We start from the raw sequence: 20,574 nt of genomic DNA, 5'->3' as shown, positions 1-20,574 counted from the left end.
CATCTAGACCAATTATTCCTGCCTGATATCCTGTCATTTCTTTTCAGTGTTAGTGGTTTATCACCATCTCTCCCTTCCTCATTTCTCCCTCTCTATTACCTGAACAGATCCTACAAGAAAGGCGGATGGACACTTTTCACAGGAGCATGTAGTGACAGGACGAGAGGGAATGGCTTCAAACTGAGAGAGAAGATATTCAGATCAGATATTAGGAAGAAATTCTTCACTGTGGTGAGGCACTGGCACAGGTTGCCCAGAGAAGCTGTGCATGCCCCATCCCTGGAAGTGTTCAAGGCCAGGCTGGCCTTGAGTAACTTGATCTAGTGGGAAGTGTCCATCTCCATGGCAGAGGGGCTGGAATTAGATGATCTTTAAGATCCCTTCCAACCCAAACCATTCTGGGATTCTGTTTCTCTTCTTTTGCTGATTCAGTCTGACTCATTTCCTTTCTGCTCCATCATCTCCCTCTTCTGTTCTGACTCTCTAAGCTTCCTCACTGTCTCTCAGTTCTTCACAAACACCACTGCAATTCTTCACAAACATGAGTCAAGCTGCATAGTTGGCTCTTAACAACTCAGTCCTATTTGAACCAACAGAACTTTACTACAGCTAATAGGGAACTTCATGGATATAAACCAAAACTCAGAGCAAAACTATCCCTGACTCTTTCTTTTGCAAAAATCAAGGATCTCTATGCCCTCTGTTACAGGCTAGTAGTCTTTTGGGCTTTACTATGGAGAGAAAAAAGAGGGTGAGACTGTCATCTCCATACACAGTGGAGTCAGATTGCATAAATCTTTGAATCTGGAGTAATACCGGCTTAAAATCATCGGGTCATCTGTAAATCATAATTGTCCTTACCATTTCTCAAGTGATAATAGCAAATCCTATGATTCTTTCAATAAATCCAAGCAGTTAAAACATCACAAGAAGTAAGTGGCAGCAATTAATAGTAATAAAAATAAGTTCAATTTGGGGAAAGCAGATTACAGAGTTCATTTTCGTTCACTGAATCAATGGCTCCCCTGTCGAAATAAGCCTTAATTAAAGGAGAAGGTCAGGATAAAAATCATATACAGCATTAAAAATATAATGTATTGGCCAATTCTTCAAGGTGTTAAAAAGTACTTAAGACCCACAAGTGCCAACATTTGCAAAGTCTCTTGAGCAGTTCCTAGTACTTCTCATGAGCAGGTCCTTCTCTTCAGACTAAGTAGTCTTTGGATTTTAAAGGCTGAGATTTCTCAATTCTGTTTCTTAATCCAAGTCACTGAACCTTTTCTGACTTAGAGAGGATGAACCAGCTCACTCTGGTAAGGCACACATATTTAGAGCTGCTGTGGCAGATTCAAGCCCTTCTGCCTTCTGCATGAAAACACCTATTTTCAAGACAAGCTTAAGTGCATTATTACACCACCTAAAACATTTTTCTATGTCTCCCTCCTCCATATTTTACAACCCCAAATATATGGCCAGCTGATTACTAAATAAAACAATAGGACATTCTGTCCTATTCATCACCAAACTGGCATGGCAGACCTATGAAACCCCAAATTCTCTAGATATTCAGGTTTGCTTCCCCCATGCTGCTCCTTTGACGAGCACACCAAGGTTCTAAATAGATTAAATTATTCAACATCACCACCACTGTCTAAATCTGGCTCTGCAAGAAGTAGGTGTTCACAGCCAGTAACAAAAATGCATAATCACTAATTCATTACTGCAAGAAGCTACTCTACCACAAATTGAGTTACTGTGCCTCTTCTGGATGCAGTATTAAAACCAAATTTGCTTAATTTTTTTATTCCTAACATTACAATAACTTCATTTTAAAAAGATGAAAGTGAAAACAAAGATAAGCCCCATAACAGGTTCATTAAATGTATTTTACTTAAATTGGCACAAACCACAAGTGAAATAACTTTCACTTTAGAATGACTTTAAAATGATTTAACTTCACTACAGCCACCACCCTCATCTGCAAAGCAGTATTTTCTCCAACACAAGATCCCTACAGGATTAAAACACCAGCAGGTTAGACACAGTTTTGGCGCACAAGTTGAAGTCCGAATAATCAGTTATAGCTCATGAGGAAGCAAAGGTGAATGGAGAAGAAGGTAGTCGCCAAAGCATTTGGAAGCAAATATTCTTAAAATAGTAAGGCTTTTCCAAATGCCTACTTAGTGGAATTAGACCCACAGGAGAACCACACCAGCTGAACTGTATAAAGAGCATAGGCCACTAGATAAAAATGCAGCCAATTTGCCTAATTTTATTTTTTTTAAATGAAGAAACATAATACCAACATACTGAATAATCCTGCTGGTTTCAATTAGCTCTGGACCTTTGCTCTGGCTTGGTAAGGTTCATAACCATGGCATTAATGCCAAAGGAAATTATCCAGCTTCTTTTACACAAAATTACCTGGGTAGGCCAAATAATATTATGGTAAATGCTAATCCTAAACCTCAGACAGACAGCTACTTCTGAAATTATGATTCCTTTTCTTTTTTTAATCATGTTTATTTTTCAGCTTTATAACAACGACAAAATACTGACTGTCCATTACTTTGTTCACCTATTCCCCTGAATTTCTGGACAGAGGTGCATCTCCAAACCATACAAGATGACATGGTTGATTCTACTAAAGGTTCATACCTTCTCTCCTTCATTCTATAAATACAACCAAACAAATAATGAAACACAAACTATTGTCACAATTAATCTAGTGGTTTAATAAAACTTCTGTAAATATCTCGCAATTCTACCTGAATGAAAATTACTCAAATATTATATATATATTTTTAAAATAATCAGTAACATTTAAATGAGCTGTGTGTCACGTGGGGCTTCAATTTGAAATGTATGTTTAATTTTCTTTTTACAGTGAGAAGACACAGTTGCTGGAGCAACTCCCCAGGGATGTCGTAGAGTCCCCATCACTGGAGGTTTTCAAGATGCTGCTGGTCAGGGTTCTAGATAATCTCACCAAGACTCCCTTTCACACAAAAGGTTGTGCCAGATTCTCTTTTGAGATTCCTTCCAACCTGGCCTGTTCTGTGATTTTTTCATACACTGATATAATCTCAGTTTTCTGGTGGGAAGAGGTTAACTTTTCTAGGCAATTTTCCAATAGGAAGCATCCAGAACTCATTTTGAAAAGGGGCTCACTGGTATTTCATTAAGCTCAGTTAACCACAACATCCTGTCATCAAATTAATTTATAAGACAAACTGCAAAAAGAGAGCATGTGGGAAAACTGAAATGATACATATCCAAGTTTTGTCCGAATGCACAGAAACATCATTTTAGTAATGATTCAGATGCATAAGCAATCCTGTCTGGAGAAAGCCCTTATTGATCTCCTGCAGCTGATTCATAAATCTGTTGCTAGAATATTTATCAAGTGGAATCATGAAAAATTCTATCTGGCAGTTGGTCATATTTCTTCAGACGCACTGTAAGTCTATATTTTTACTCATCCTTTGCTATCTCTTCTTTCAGTAAAATCACCTCCTGATCTTCAAAATTCTTCCTTTCCTGAGAGGTCCCGTGCTTTAGATCAAAGATTTTGCCTTTAGTACAACCTTAACTCCAACTTTCAGAAATTTGCATACGTATTACAGCCTTCAGATCATTACAGAACTAACTGCCTACCAGCTCTGAAGGTAATGTGTGTTTCTGTGTGCTTTCAGTATCTACTGATAAAAGCCTATTGCTGAGTGGACAGAAGCATTAACTTAATCAACAACACACGGTCTCTCCCCTCTCCAAAATAAATGGTTTTTATGTTGCCTACTGAGCTTGAAAACTTGAAAGCTAAGTGCTTCCTCTTGGACAGGCTGAGTGTCTGAAATAACGGCTTTTAACAGCCCTGGAGCATCATTAAACCTTTAAGACATTTCAGAAGCATTTGGTCTCCACGCCCCTTAGGTAAAAATTTACTTAGAATTGGTAAATCGAACATTGCTAAGTAAAACAATGTCTCGTCATTTACTTGTGCCTACTAATAAGTGCTTTAATTAAGATTTTTGGAAATAAGTTAGCAAATTAATTAATTTACAACTGCAATAAAAATCAGTAAGAAACCCATTAAATATCATAAATAAGTCAATACATTACTTAGGAAATGAACTCTATTTTTATTACTAGAAATTACTATCAACTATAAAATGCCACTGTATAAGCAATTATACACAATTACTTTACTTGTATAAGTAACAAATTTCTTAACTGATGTTATTAAATTAATATATTACTTCTCTGCAATTCGTAATTTTCTTTCGCTTCGGCTACTGCCCTTATTTAAATAGTAAGTTGTAAGAAAGAGAATTAGGCAATCAATAGTTTAGGTTTTACACGCTGACAAACACAATTTGCTTCACATTTAAGTCAGTAATTGAAAGTCAATTGGTTGTAGCAGTCCAGGCAATGCTACCTGTTAGCTGTCCTGAGACAAAACCTATAGAAGTACAAGCAGTCTTTGTATTGACTATAGGGGCTCCCTGATCAGATTCAAATCCTAAGGTTGAGAAAACACTGCAAGAGCTTTCCTTCTATTATGGAAATTAGGAAATGTGAAGATATTCAAGTGACAATTTATTAGAATTTTTAAATTTTGAATTTTAAAAAAATGCAGAATTTTATCAGCATCAAAACCTACTTAAGGTTTTAATTTCCCATTCAATTCCTTATAAACTGTTATTTTTTCAGATCAATGCAATATTTTTTTTCTGTGCAAAATCTTTTCTGTGATTAAGGAACTCAAAAAAATGAAATCATCAGCATGCTAAAGAAAATTCCAACCTCAAACTTTGACCTTCTTCAAGCCCTTGTTGTTTTCCACCCAGAGGGTGGTTGGGCACTGAAACAGGCTCCCCAGTGAAGTGGTCACAGCATCAAGGCTGACAGAGTTCCAGAAGGGTTTGGACAATACTCTTGGGCACATGGTGTGACTCTTATGGTGTCCTGTGCAAGGCTGGAATTTGAACTCAATGATCCCGACAGGCCATTCCAACTCAGCATATTCTGTGAATCTGTGGTTCTTTCTGTATCTGTGCTTATAAAAATGGTAGCCTAACTTCCTAAGATTGTATGTACACCTTAATTTATTTTTAAATTGTGTTTACGGTCTTCAAAAGGCTTAGAAAAATCAGGCTGAAGGCATGTTTCTATTTGTCAGATGTTTCTTTTTCAAATTCACCCCTGTTTTATGTGCTTCAGTGGCATTAAGTTATCCAAGTAGCTAAGCTGCCCAAAGGCTTCTAACAGCTGCAGAAAAATTAGATTTAGATTAATCTTTTCTTATTGCTTTCCCAATTTTCTGCAAGCTTAAGGTGTCTCCTCAGCTGCTCATCACCACCTCTTTCCTCATAAAAACACACTGCCACATCTTCAGCTGTGCACAAAAGGCTTAGTGACCTAAACCAAATGAAAATACGAGAACAAGTGGTTTTGTTCTCTGGTGGTATTGTTCTTACACTGTGTCCTATGAGCAGGGCAGAGGAGTAGCTGTTTGCTACAAATCTGCAGGCAAAATGGGAGGTTTGTTCCTTCTTTTGCTCAGAATGTATCCTAATGGCCGCAGCACTTGACATCCGTCATCTGCACAGCAGTGCTTGCTACTGGTAAGAGCTCACAGTCCAGCCCTCTGGCTCGCCCTTGAGTGCTCCCAAGAGAGGAGTTCCTGTGCCCACAGTCTGGGCACTGAATTCCCAAAGCACTGTGGATGACTTGTGTCCTTGCACCAGCAGCAGAACAGGCACCTTCTGACTGAACATGCCTTTGCTTCCAGCACAATGTCAGTCTGCTCTCTCTCAGAGCTTAGAGAGTACCTTTATATACAAACAGTGCAATAAATCCTTTAATACAACTGGCCTTTGTGGAGAGCAAGGTAAATGACCAAAATAATGTATGTTCTGCAGCACATTTCCCTGTCCTAGAGAGGTTGAAAAGAAGGACATGCAGCTCAACTCAGCACTACTCCAAATAAATAAAATGGACAAAAAGTAATGTGTTAAGAGCTATAAGTAGTAATATTCTTCACTGACACGCCACCTAAAGATTTCAGTATGATTCACAGAGTCCATAAAACTAGTAGAACTAATATGCAGCTGCTTCTGGCATAGAGCACTGAATTTACATACTTGGATTGATTACATAGCTTGTATTTAAGAAAGTAACCCCCATTTAGGTTGCCCATTATTAAAATTCCACACATTACATGGAGCTATTAGGGGCTGCTCAGCAATAACCACTTTGGAACATTGCCAAAGAAAGGCATACTTTATTAGAATCAAGTTTTCCACAGTTGTTTAAAAAATAACCCTGAAATTTGTAACCGCAAACATAAAAAAAAGATGGCTTGCAAGATGTCTGTCTAGGAACCCTTCATCTGTCCTACTTTCTGCTGCAGAAAAGTGAAGTTGTCAGGATATGCATCTGGCAAGCCAGGATGAATACTGCTTCTTTTCTCCCAAAATTAAATTTTCATGGCTACTCTTTTCAAATGGGGAAAGAAAAAAAACAACCAAACCAAACCAACAAATTTGTTTTTAACTTCTTTAAGGAAAGTTTTAAGGCAACATTGAAAAAGATCCTTCCCTGAGAGGGACCCTATTTTATGTTTTTACATTTAAATTATTTACTTGACAAGAACCTTTCCTTCTGTGATGTCTGCAGCAGTCAGAAGTTGTGCTTCTTTCCAAAAAGGCACCAAAGTGCTATGAGCTAGAAATGATAAAACACCACTCTGTTACCTGAACTGCAGTTCTTCATGGCGAAGGAATCCACAGCTGCCACGCTCTTGTTCCCATTAGGAATATACTCCAGTGAGATCCGAAATGGTTTCTCCAGGTGTCCAACTCTCCTTTGAAGCAGCACCCATCTGGTCTCATCATAAAGCAAGAGGAAAGAACAAAGGAGAAGAGCTGTAAGAAAGGCTACTTTGCGAATACCAAATCCCTCAAAGGTGCAGCTGTACTTATGGCTGGTCACACTGTGCCTCCTACCACACTCCTTATGTCCCTCACTGTGCCCCATGGTCAGGGCCTTTCCCTCCCAAGATTTTGCAAAATTGAGATTCTAAACAACAAGGTTTCCACCCAGCTAAGATGTGGAAACCCAACTAAACAAACAGTAGTTTATTGCACTCTTCTGTCACACTTCTGTGCCCTCAGATGTCTGCCTGCTGTTTAAAGGAAGCTTAACTCTCTGCAAAGCAAGCTGTGAAATCTGTAGCACACATGCACACCCCCTTTAAATATTGTTTCTGAGTCTCATCAAAAAGTCTCTTAGTCACTCAGGAAATAAGGCAGTCTCCAGGGCTGTACAATAGCTGTAATTCCCAGCACTGCATCACTGGTTGAGGTAACACGCTTTGTTTATAAAGCAGTTGGCCATAACATTTACCTGTGCACGAAGCATCACATCTGAAACATGCCATTTCTCCTCCTCCACTTCCTGTCCCTCTTTCCCTACTTACCTCCCTCTCAAATCACAAAAATTCCCAGCAAGTAAATCAAGGAAATGAATTAGCAGCCCTGGAGATTACATCCACACTCCAAGAGTGCTTCAACTCAATCTGCTTGTTGCCAAGAGTAAACAAGAATAAAAAGCCTGTATGAACTTAATTTACTCCCTGAGATGCTAGAAGATATCAATGCCTGGCTGTCTTTAACATTCACCTCATGCCCTCTTACGAGCTGGATCTGCTGCTTGACCCGAAGTAACTTCCAGCCAGAGAGCACAAGAACTATTCCTAGACCCCTGATTCCAATTCTGGATCCTGCAAGATGTGTCTAAAAGTAGACAGTAAAAATACAAGTAGCTGTCTTTTTGCAAATACCCTGAAAATCTGCAAGGAAAATGTTAAGGAATTGAATACTTATATAATAAAATGGTGCATCCCGTCTCCCTTTTCATCCTTGGGCACAGGCTGCCAGTAAAACCACTTGACACCATTCTGAAGGGCTGCTTCCCAAGAGGCACATATTACCTCAGCAGTGATATGGATCCCATCGCCCTGTTTCACTCCAGTTTATCAGGGCCTGCTCACTAACCATAAGCATGATCAGAGACAAGACATTCTGTAAAGTCACTCAGCCACTACTAATCCATTTTTTTCACATTTCTCTTCTGTTACAGGAAGAATTCAGCACCAAGGAAAAAGCCCCTTTGAAGTATACTATAAGTGGTCAGCTGGAGTCTAACAAGCCAACAGGGCCTAACAAAGCCTATTTGGAAATGCAGCTCCAGCTGCAACTTTTGAAAGATGAGAACAAAATCTTATTGCATTTCCTTAAGTTGCTTTTAAACACTAATATTTAGCATTTTAGGAGAAGATTATTTCTAGTTGTCAGAAATTTTTCATTGCACTTTGAAAAAACCCCATATTTTTTATTCCTCTTGTAAAAAGATTTCCTTGTCAAGTACTCCCATCGCCTCCCTGTATACGTGTTTGTGCTTTTCCATGAGCTGTGAAAAAGAACATATATTTTTTTCAGGGAAGGGAACCCTCTGGAACAGATCTTCTGAGCACAAGGAGCTACACAATTTACCTGGCATCTCTTTCTCCAGAAGCATGCCAAAATTTGGATGTTGTGGAGTTAAGATACCCTACTGAAAGGAAATACAACAACATGTGTGTATGACATTTGCATCAACTGACCATCATTTGTGCCTGCTATGATCCATATATGGATCAATCCAAAATTGCAGACCCTACACTGTGACAAAAGCTAGGAGACTTTTCTTGGTTCCAGAGGCAGACAGGTTGTTTGTCTCCTCAGGGACACAGTGGTGTCATTATGCTCCACTGAACTAAAAATTCCCAGCAGGTAAGGAAGCTGTCAACAGGCATGTGAAGGACCTAAAGAAAAGTCCTAAGCAAGGGCTGCAGAAGGACCCCATTGGCAGCTATTGAAGTTCAGTGTGCAACTCAGAAAAGCAAACACAGCTTTTTAATGATTTACTAGGTGTCCTCCTCCCTCTTTTTCCATTGAGAAGAGTGGAAACAGACTGCTAAATTTCATTTTTTGTTTACAGTTATTTTCATTTCCACATCTCATCTTCCACCTTCTGTGCTCTAGGCTCCCACTTGAGAGGAGGATGTTGGCATCCTCGCTCTTTTTCCATCCCACTCCCCCAAGAGATAAAGCTGCTTTTGCTGAAATTAAATAGAATAAAGCATTGAGGGTATTTTAAATGCCTAGCTTCTTTGTCAGCTGTTTCTTCTGATGTCATCTCAACTTAGGCATATTATAAGGATTAGAGGATACAAATTTCCCTCCAAATAGAGCCCAAACCAACCCTAGATTATTTTTGATTATGAAATACAAAAGCATCTGTATGTCATGAAAATTGTTTTCCTCCGCTTCAGAAGACTGATGGATTTTAATTCCAAGTATGCAGTGGCTCTCAACAATGATTTCCATTTCTGTGCTAGTGCTAACCCTCTGGATAAATGTGCCAGGAGTTTTAGGAATTGCTTTTTTGAGTTACTGGTGCAATAACTTTAGTTTGAGATTCTCAGGCCTCTCATAGTTTACCGCAGAAACTTTATTAACTCCCAGAGCTGTTGCCAAGCAGGTGTTTTATATCACCACAACGCAAGACTGGAAAAGGCAGACTCACTCAAGCCCAGATTCATTACAAAATATATTCATGCTTCGCAGTAGAAATTCCTTCAATAGGTTGCCTGACATTCAGCGATTCATGTGAAAAGAAATACAAAGTATCAGCCTCTTACTTTGGAGACAAAGATGAGGTTAACTGGTGGATTTATTGTGGATACTAAAAATAGCTCCAGGGTCTACTGAGACACCTATGGGCAAAGTTGAACAGGAATCAGTTCTGCCACCATTCTGTGGCAGATTTGGGACTTTGGTCTCCAGACCTTCTGTACAACACACTGTATTACACAGACCCATACTCTTTGCACATCTTGTACTACATATTCACTACCATCAGCAAGATCTACTTCAGCATAACCAATATGTATTAGATGATAATTATTAGTAGCATTATTAAATATCTATCAGTGGCCTGCATGTTATGAATCTAATTTTAGAAAACATTTAAGCATTTTATCAAGGTAACAGAAAGCTACTTCAGTCATCTTTTGGGATAGATGGGAAAACACCACTACAGAACCTCGTATATTGGAGTCACACTTCACCACTCTAACAGGTTTCTGTGCTGAGACAATAGATTTGCTCGAGGAGGAGAGCAGTGGATGTTGCTTATCTTGATTTTGATAAGGTTTCCAGTACTATCTCCCATCCCATCGTCACTGACTGATGGAAACACAGACTGAGTGGGCAGTGAGGTGGACTGGCTAAGAGGGTTATTATCAGTGTACCAAGTCCAGCTGGAAGCCAGTCACTAGGGGCACACCTCTGCTTTTTATAGTGTTTTCTGTCTTTGTTAATGACCTGGACCACAGGACAGGCTGCACTATCAACAAGCTTCCAGCAAGACCAGGAGAAGCAATTGATGCACAGGACGGTTGGGTTGCCACTGAGAGAGGTCTTGACAGGCTGGAAATTTGGGTCAACAGAAACCTCATGAAAAAGCTATGCAAAGCACTGCCTCTGCAGAGGAACAACGTCATGCTTCAGCACAGGCCAGAAAGTGGCTTTGCAGGAGACAGCCTGGGGGTCCTGGCATACTAAACACTGAGCCTAAGCTAGAAACATGCCCCCAGTGACAGGAAAGACCAATAGTTTCCCAGGCCGCACTGGTGTCATGGGCTGAAACAGTATCTCCCTTTTTGGACCTTAGAATTCTCTGGAAAGGACAGGGACCTATGGGGGGGGGGGGGGGGGGGGGCAGGTTTTGGATTGACATGCAGTTCTGACCACACAGACAATGGAAGGTGACTTTTGGTAATACCTGTATAAAAGCTGAAGCTGGGTTGGAGACTTCCTCTTTTCTCCCCCATCCAGCAAGCAAGTAACATCGTGGGCAGCCAAGGAGATCCCAGCTTAGACCCTGGTGCCCCCAGGGTGGCCGGGGCCAGCTGGGACTCTGGGAGCCGCTGCCTGCAGAGGAGGCAGGGCTGCAGTTCAGCAGGGCTGCAGGTTGGTGTGTCTGTGGCCACGGCTGAGATCAGGGCTTGGCCATGGCAGGGCTGTATCCTGGTCCCCCTGGCTGCCGGCACCCCTGGCCCGAGTGGAGGATAGGATCTCTCCCTCCCTCACTCTTTGCTGGGCCTTACGGAGCAGCCGTCAGCAGCTCACACATTCAGATCAAGGGGTGGAAGAGAAGGCACCCACCAGCCCCCACCAGCATGACTTTTGAAATCTCTGCAGCTGCAAAGAGCACCCGACTACCCACCGCAGAGCTGGGCAAGCTTCAACTCTTTCCTGATACAAATTTAAACTTTAAACTCTGCCCCTTTTCAGAGATGAAAGAAAAGGCCAAAATGGAGACATGTAAAGGGACAAGATGGAGATCTCAAAGTCAGTAAAGGAAAAGTGACTTTTAAGCCATAGAGATGACGATTTGCCTTGGTTCTAGGCTGAAAATCTCCTATGGATTATGGTAACAGGATAATATTTTAAATTGTAGACAATATAAATTGGGGAGATGATTTGTGGATTTGAACAAAGGTATCTGTGATGAGCTGAGTCAATATTGAATTAGCAGCTGTGATTTTTGTGACCCCCATGAGAGGCTGAACAGAGAGAGATGAGAAGAAGCCCTCTACCAATGAAGAACTGAGAAGACATCTTTGTTCTCCGAGTTGAAAAAGATCCTTTGTTTTTTTGTAACAGCTCATTTTTAAAAGGTACTACCCCAATCTGTGAGTCTACAGCCCATATGTAGTCACAGGAAAGGCTATGTGATATGGGAAGTCCCACAAATGCAGAATCTCCTGGGCAGGCTGCTTTTGTGTGAGTTGGAAGCCACAAGCAGACTGTTTCTCTTGTGGAAAGTTACCAAACAACAGGAGTGACTTCTCTCTCTCAAAGACTGAATGAAAGACTGTTTTATAAGTGGTACTGACCTGGAGTTCTGAGTTTTGCCTCTTTACATTGTTTGTAGAAAAATGAACAATTCATAGTGAGAGAAAGGGTTGGTTTTAGAAATTAATTTGTGGGTTTTTTTTTTCTTCTTTTCTTCTCTTGTCTTAATGTATGTTTACTTCTAAGTTGAGCCTGCTTTTGCCTTTTTCTCCCAAAATCCTATCTCCCAATTAGGAAACAAATTCGGAAAATGTAAAACTACCACAACTGGGAACCACAGATCAAAGGAGCAATTCTTCCTCACTCTTCAGCACTGGAGAGACACTTCTGGAGAACTGGGTCCAGTGCAGTACTTTCCAGCACAAGACAGACATGAGTTGCAGAAGTGAGTCCAGCAAACAGCCACAGAGGTGATTTAGGGACTGGAGCATCTGACATACAAAAGGCTGAGACTATTGGGATTGCTTAGCCTGGAGAAGACAAGGCTCAGGAAGGATCTTGTTAGTGTTGATAAGTTATGGGTGAATGAAAAAAAGAGAGATTTGGACAGGGGTAGCCAATGAAAGGACAACAGGCAAGCACAAAGCACTTTTTTTTAGACTGAAAGACCAGAAATTCCATTAAAACACAAGAGAAAGCTTACTTTCTTTAAGGGTAACTGAACACTGAAACAAGTTGCCCAGAAATCTTATGGAGTTCTCTATTTCCAGGTATTTATAATGGGAGTGGGTATAGATCTGGGTAACCTGCTTTAGCTCACCCTGCATCAAGAAGGGAAGTTGGACTACTCAGTCTCAGAGGTTCCTTCCAATTTCAACCATCCTGCATTTGTGAAATGTAGGACCAAAAGCAAAAAACAGCAGGTAACAGATTACTCTTGTTATCCTCTGCATGACCTCCAAGCACTCTACAGAGTGATGAATCAGCCCAGTAAGCTGACAACTGCAAGGACTAAGGCATCACTTATTGTACCCAGAGCTATCATCACATAGCCTTCAGCATCATGGCCTATTTCTACCACAACAGTGGCCATAATAACCATGATAATCTCTTTGGATATTGCCTCAAGTAATAAAAATGCTGCAGTTTAACATTTTAATTTAAACCTTTATGCTGCAAAACAACACACTATGTTGTATTGTTTAGGCACTGCTCAGTGTCTTGTTATGAGTCAGATCCATCAGGTCTTTCACTGAAGCCTCAGTAAGAAAGAAATTGGCTCGGATATCTAGAATCTGCAATATACATCAGTTTAGACAGAAACTAGTAACGCTGTGGTCTTCAGTGACAGAGCAATCCAAAATCCTAAATACAAGTATTTTCAGACTTTAGAAAAGTTCAGACCTGGATATGGCACCTAGAAAGAATTAGTTGCTTGAAGAACGGCTGGGAAATTCCTAGAGTTTCTCTCAGAAGGCTCTTCTCCAAAACAGAAAATGCTGCTGACCGAACCTGAGCCCAGGTTTGCACAGAAGAGCAAGGGTTAAATTTTCAAATGGCTTCTTCATACTTGGTCTTTAATGTGAAGGCATGCTGGAGACAACCTTTGATCTCTCCCAGCCCTGCAAGGGTGAAGTGCTAGGTCCCAAACCAACCAAAGAACTTCTCCGTAACCTTTCTTAAGCCCCTCATCCATGAGTTAGTTGGCCAGGCTCTAAGTTTCAGAAGCCACAATCCAGTTGTCATGGAAACTTAGGAGAGGTAGTTTAGACACTCTGGTTGTTCATGCAGCATGTAGCCTCAGAAGGAATGCTTTCCTGATTAATTCTAATCGATATACTAATACTTTGGATGCCATTTTGCATGCTCCTCTGGGTAATGCCAGCACTGATTAATAGCAAGTGCGAGGCAGGATGAGCTCTTAGAGGTAGTGCATTAAAAAAAAGTGCTAGAACTCTCAAGTAAAGTCTCAAGCCAGAATACTTGCAATCCTGCATTTGTCTGCCTTCATGGCTAAATGATTTTGAATCCAATTAACACTCACATACTCTTTCATCCTGTTAAAGAGGGGCTTCAAAACGCTTGATCGCAGCAAGCTGTGGGACTCTGGTTTTGACAACCCATGTACAGCATTCATCTTTGTGATCATTCCCCAGACTTCCAACTAATTCTGGAAGGTAGAATTAATTTCTGTGTTGTCAGCCAGCCTGCCACCTGTGCCGCCACCTGTGTCACCACCTATGTCTTCAGTGGAGTGCAGTTTGCTCAAAGGCAGAATTAAAGTTTCACCCAAAATACTGTCCTGGCTTTGACAGACCCACTGCTTTCTCAGTTCTAGAGAAAATTTGAAACTCTTCAACTTACCAGAAAAAAAAAAAAGGAAATTATTAGCAAAAAGCCCCAAAGAACCAGTGCTTGAATCTTAGTAAATCAGGGCTAACTGCACTTGGACAGTGTTGTGGGGAATGATGAGCTGCATGGGCCCTCCAAGGGTCATCAATCAGCTCATGTGCTCCCAGCAACAATTAATAGCAGGTTAAGAGAACACAAGAAGTTTCAACTACCTCCTCTCCTTGAGAAAAAAGTTCTGTGAATTCAAGCTATATTCTGCTCTCTCATCTCCACCTTCCCAGAACAAAAATTGTCGAATTTAACAGACTCTCTACAGTTAAATTGCATGACAGTGTGATTTTATTTCTTCAGGTCTAGGTTCTCATCAAAAATACTCCTGTTGCTACCAGAACTTAATCATGGTATGACTATGAGGAAAATGCAGTATCTTGGCAAGGGCTTAGGTTTTATCTCTTTGGTAAAAGGTCCTGCATATTTTGGGAATTACAAAATTAAATAGAAATAATAGCAGCTATGTCAGAGTATTTCACATCAAAATCCACCTGCAGGAATGAAAATATTAGAAGCTGATTTTTGAGAATGAAACCTTGTTAAGGGTGGAATTAAAATTTGCACTAGGAGTCCAAAAGAATCTTTTCCCTTCAATGGATAAATAGGAGAAAGAACATAACTTTTTTTATCCTGCATAATTATGCAGAAGTTTATAATATGTTTTAATCTTGCCTCCATACTGATTCAGACGTTCCTTTGCTTCAACAATTACTGGGCACTGCAAAAAGGAGGAACAAGATTAGATCTTTTTTAAACTAAAACTAGAAAACTAAAAAATGTTTTCAAGAGGATGCCAATAGAATTTATAGAGGATTAAAACCAAAATAACCTATAGGAGTCTAGGTAAGCTCTTTTTTCATTAATTCAAACAATACAATGATTTTCTAATTCTTTTTAATTATCAACTTCAAAATAATTTCAGTTTACTGAACTTAAAATTACTTAAATGACACCAGGTCCAGAGTTTGAAGCATGATTACATAATCTTGAAAAATGGCAACAAATAAAAATACTGTACAATAATGCAAGAGATTATTTAAGATTAAAGGGTGCAACACAAAGTTTGCAACGTTAATTCCTCTGCTCAGTGATAATTTTACTTAACAAGAGCAAGAAAAATAGGAAAACTTTATTTTTTAAGAGAAAGAAAAATGGTATCCCTTTTCCTCTATTGATTTAATGCCAATTGTCTTTCTACCCTTTTCTTTGGCCTTTTGCATAAGCAAGACACAACTGTAACTGGTAGGTTAAATACAGTTGAGACCTTTATTAGTGTCATTGGATCAGACCTTTAACATCTCTGTGAGTGGTTCCAAGAATGCTTCCCTGCCCTTTCCTCAAAATGCCTTTAGAAGATGCTTTCACAAAAGTTTTGCTATTAAAAAACAAAACAATCATTTTCTTTCCTGTTACTCTTTTAGTGCTTTTTAAGATGAAATGAAAAACATTGCCACCTTCCCCCAAGAAAATCTGCTGTAATTGTGCTTGGTTTAACCAGTAAGTCAGGCATCGAGTCATTACCTTGCCTAGAACAGACCAACAAGATTTTGACTCCAAAATGCAATGATATGTCCTCATGGGTGCTGGGAAGAAGGTTAAATCTACCCTCTTTCTAGAATTGCACAGCTGGGGAGATATTGCAATATGGAAGAAATTGCTTTAGGCTTCAGTGAAACACAAGCGGCCTATGTTGATATTTTATGTTCTGCTTATTCTGGGCCAAAAATGGAAGTTGATAATTAAGCCACTACAGCTTCTTTGGTAGTAGACTCTTCTCCTGTGCAGAGAGCATGCTACACAACCACAACACGTGGGAAAACACTCCACATGGGAAAAAAATATTAAAATGGTAGAAGACGAAGCCTACAGAAAAAATATCTGTCCCTGTTAATTTCCACAGAGTTAAAATATTATTTTCTAATCACTTTCCTGAATGTCTCCTAGAAAAATCACTGTTACAAAGATTTTGCCTTCCTAACCTCTTTGAAGAAAATTCCCTGCTCTGAAAATTACTTACATTTGAGTGGTGTGAAGAACTGAAAAGGTAACTGACTGAAGAACACTCACAATTAAATCTTATTCTTGTGATTACAAATGAGAAACTTTTAATGGGATTTTATACTGACTCAGCCCTGGAATAAAGAGCAGAGGAACTGCAGAGGGATTCAAAGTCAGACGATGAATTTATGCTGTACAGTGGAGGGCAAACCTCTTTCCAAGACAGTAATCAACTTTCCCCTGGAAGGTAATGCACCAAATAAATGGCAGGGTTATTATTAATTCAGCTAATGTTTTCAAAAAGTTTGTGGAATGGGTAATCCAGATTTTTATCTGACAGGTTTTGTTACTGACCATTCCAAAATGTAAACTTAGCACTCCAGACATGCTAAGAAACTCACAGAATAAATCTCTCAGAAAAGAGTGGTTGGGACATGAGAAAGCATTGTTGGTTTTTAAATGACAGAACCAGTAATTTTAATTAGCTACTTCATCCCATTCAATAAACAGTTCTGATGGTTTTTTTTGTGTGAGCTCCCCATGGACATGACATGGGCTAATCACTCCAGTAAGAGACTTCTGCAAATTCAAGTACAGTAGAACTCAACAGCTTGCTCAGAGGAATGTGTTTATCTGGCCCTGAACTTTCCTTTACATTCCCCAGTTAAACCACACATGATGGAAATATCTTCAGCCTCTTGAGCAGTACATAGTTGGAGGCACTCCTGGGATGCTAAAATTAGTTATCACATCCAAAATGTAGCACCAAAACTGATGTGAAAAGAATAGCTCAGCAGACTTTTCTGGTGGACAAAGGCTCTTTAGCGTCACCTCCTCTTGTAGCCTTCTCCCTGTCTGCACATCATCTTGATTACACCTATTTTAACAAAACTAACAATATCAAAAAATGAAATTTCATTGTATGAAACCAAGTTGCAATAAGTGTTGGCAACATGTAAGCCCAGGCAATCCCAGGAACACTGAGCATTCACACAAACCATGACATCTTCAGGTGGTTATACAGACCTCACAGCACCTTAGCAAAGAAATCAAACACCTCATTTTTCAGATGGGTGAAAAGGAGGCATAGTGAGGTTGTGTGATTCATTTAGTCAGTAGCTAAATAGAACTAGGATCAGAGATAAAAATTTCTCATTCTTATTCCTACATCCTAATCCACTGCATCATGCTGCTTCTGATGAAGGTAATTAAATTTCATGCTTCAGGGAGTAACTTAATTGTCTTTGAGGATCAGAAGGAAACTCCATCCTTTCAACACAATGTACAACACTGCTCAGGTGTGCCAAAGAGTAGTTTTCATTTTTTATTTAAATATTGAAAGTAAAACAATCTAATCCTAATTACAGCCAAATACAGTCAAGGCTTCAAAAAGACAGAATGTCTTTTCAAAAGGAACAGTAGTGGCAAAATACTCTGAAATGATTTAGTTCTCAACAGCTGTGTCTGGGAGACCAATTAAACCAGGATTTTTACCTTCACACTCAGCAATGGCTTTTCATGGCACAGGTAAAGGGAGGTAGGAATATTCTATCTGCTCACCACCTATCTGGTGGAAATAAAGCCATGAAAGCTTCTAGGTTCAAAGTCAGGTTCAAAGAGTGAGTGAGAGAGGTTTCACTTAAGAGAACAGCTGTGCTTAACTGTGTATCCTTTATGAATATCTTGCAATTATCTAGCAGCGATAATAACCTAGACTTGAAAATCAGATATCAATAGAGCTAAAGAAAGATTAAAGACTAGATGAAAAAATGTTTGAATCATTAGGCTCAGAAGGATTTACAGGCCATCTACTCCAGGCATTCCTGCCCAATACAAGACACTCTAAGAGGCTCCTAAAACCCATTTCATCAGGTCAAACCCAATAAAAAGCTGTCTGGTTAGAAAGAAAAAATAGCCTGACTGGGTATTAGAGATTCCCAGAAACAAAAAAGGCTGTCAGATAATCCTTAGAAAACACCACCTTTCCCATAATTTCAGCTGTTTCCAGTCTGCCTGTGGCACAGAGGTAGCATATGATTGCATTGGGCAGAACATGTGTCATATGAGATGCAAAATGGATAAGTAAATAAGAATAAAACATGATGCAGAACAAAGAAGTGAAATGCTTCCCATATATCTGTACAATACAGAGGATATCTATGCACAAGGAATGTGAGGGGTAAGGTGAAAGGAAATTGCAGGTGTGAAAATAAAAGATGGATTTCTTGATGAAAAACTTCCTCTTCCAATTTAATTTACTTCCTTCAAACAGTCATTTGAAAGAAATACTTCATTAGGAAGGATGTGAATTGGGAAATATGAGGCTTGGAATGCAGAAAGGTTTTGTCCATTACTGCTTATGTAGCAGGTATTGTAAGAGCTGCTCTGTTGGGAAAGGGGTCTTTGAATTGTATGACTCAATTTTGAATGGAGAAGGAAGTTAAAATAAAAAAGAGAGTGACTAAAACAGTCACTTTGTCAGCGTCCTCAAAGACAAGGAACTTGGGAGGCTGGTGTCTGCTCTTCAGAGCAAATGACACTTCACAAGTCAGACAGATCATACCACTTAACAACTGAAATGTCAACTTTAAAGAGACAGAAATGCCACCAAAGTGAGGCTTGCACAGCTTTCAACACAGCAGCAGTGACAGCAATATTGAGCACTAATGTCTGCCCCATCTTACCACATTTGCAATACATACACCAGTAACATTTGCTGAGTAGGTCCAAAAGTGCTACCAACAGTCAAGCCTAATTTTTCCACGTATGTTGAGACTAGGTTTTCCACATATGTTTCTGTCCCACTGATCTGAATCTCCTGCATTTAGTATTAGGTATTTTTGAAAGAGAATCGGAGCAAGCCATGCTGAACATCCAGAAGGGAAGTCAGGAGTAGCCAACTGCATCTGTCACTGCCTGCAGATACAAGTTTAAGACACTGTCTGGTTTTGCAGCTTCCCAGAACCTGAAGCAGGGACATGTTTTATTTAGCTCAGCATACATTTGCCTGTAAGTCTCAACATTTGGCACACACGCTTCCTTGGAGCATAAATAGGAAAAGTCTTGACAAGAAACATGCACAGAAAACAGACTCCACAAGATGTTCCAGTATAACATACTGGCTCCTCACAATCAAATAAAAAGATTCTATACCAAAAAGCTCATTATGAAATTGAAGGTGCTTTTGAACAGTGTATTTTAAAGCAGTCAAAAACAAGATGACTGTCTTCAGCATTTACTGATAAAGAAAATTCCTAGGCCTTTTCATGCATTCCCAAAATAGCATTCCTGACAATGCCCTTCATCTCAGTATTACATTAAGTTGTTTTTCAAATACAAGAAGTCTTTTTTTCTAACAACATCAGAAATTGCAATTCAATAATATTTTCTGGGATAGCTCTTGCCTTTAGACACTCTTCTTGGAAGAAGACCATGCACTGCAGCATTCTGGAAAGCTCAGAAGCACAGAAATGAGCTTAGCCTCAAAGAGCAAGTCTCATAAGATCACTTGTTTTGGGAAAAGGCTGGAAAGAAAACCATTCCACAATTCCCTCACAAGGCAAAAAATGAGGAAAGAGGTCCTTGCCATGATATTTCAATGTGACTTTAGAAACACTGTGACATTTCTATGAACATCAGTATTAAAAGGTATACTTGGAGCCTGAGGGTATTGTAAGGCTTGATTAAGTTAATATCCAGCTCAGTGCAAAAGGCCAAACAAATTCAGGCACTATTTCTACCCTCTGGCTTAAACCCTGTTTTCAATACAACATGTAAATTAAACTCTGAACAAGGATGAGTTTTTCTATATGAACCTGCAAAAACTTTTGAGCACTTCAGACAAATAAAGCTGCAGGTGTGCAAAATATCCACATGCAAGGTCAGGTCAATTGTCAGGTCACCTACAGGTAGCAAAAACTAGGGAGCAACATCAAGACTGCATTAACATTAATTATCTGTTTCATGCCACATGCAGAGGATTTTTCAATGCACACTCTTTTCTAGAACTATTTCCTTGGGATTCTTCCTCTCTTGAGCAGAAAACAACCATAATCCAAGTTCTGCAGGCTGATAAAAAATACAGTAAAATTTCCACTCTTTCTTTCCTTCCTCACTGCTTTTCTACATGGGTTGCCTACTTCAAAGCAGGATTTTGCCTTTTTCATCAAAATTTAGTTTTATTGACTCTCAAAGTACCACAATGACCTCTAATTTTCCCTAACAGGCATAACCACAAAGCTCTCAGGCTCCATATCTGCCAAGA

The 20,574-nt window shown here is 39.6% G+C and overlaps 1 protein-coding gene across 1 annotated transcript in view; it reads right to left on the bottom strand.

The window, feature by feature from the left end:
* ALK (ALK receptor tyrosine kinase) overlaps positions 1-20,574 on the bottom strand; it is a gene marked incomplete at both ends in the record, with an annotated part of 302,815 nt that overhangs the window by 92,206 nt on the left and 190,035 nt on the right. Inside the window, one exon of the mRNA XM_083856843.1 lies at positions 6,759-6,886. Within this exon, the coding sequence (XP_083712969.1) occupies positions 6,759-6,886 (128 nt within the window). The remainder of the gene's footprint in view (positions 1-6,758; positions 6,887-20,574) is intronic.

The sequence above is a fragment of the Zosterops lateralis genome, assembly GCF_965231275.1.
Source record: "Zosterops lateralis genome assembly, chromosome: 3".
In the NCBI taxonomy this organism is placed as follows: Eukaryota; Metazoa; Chordata; class Aves; order Passeriformes; family Zosteropidae; genus Zosterops; species Zosterops lateralis.
Note: the sequence above shows the minus strand (reverse complement) of the source record. Positions and strands in the feature narration are given on the sequence as shown.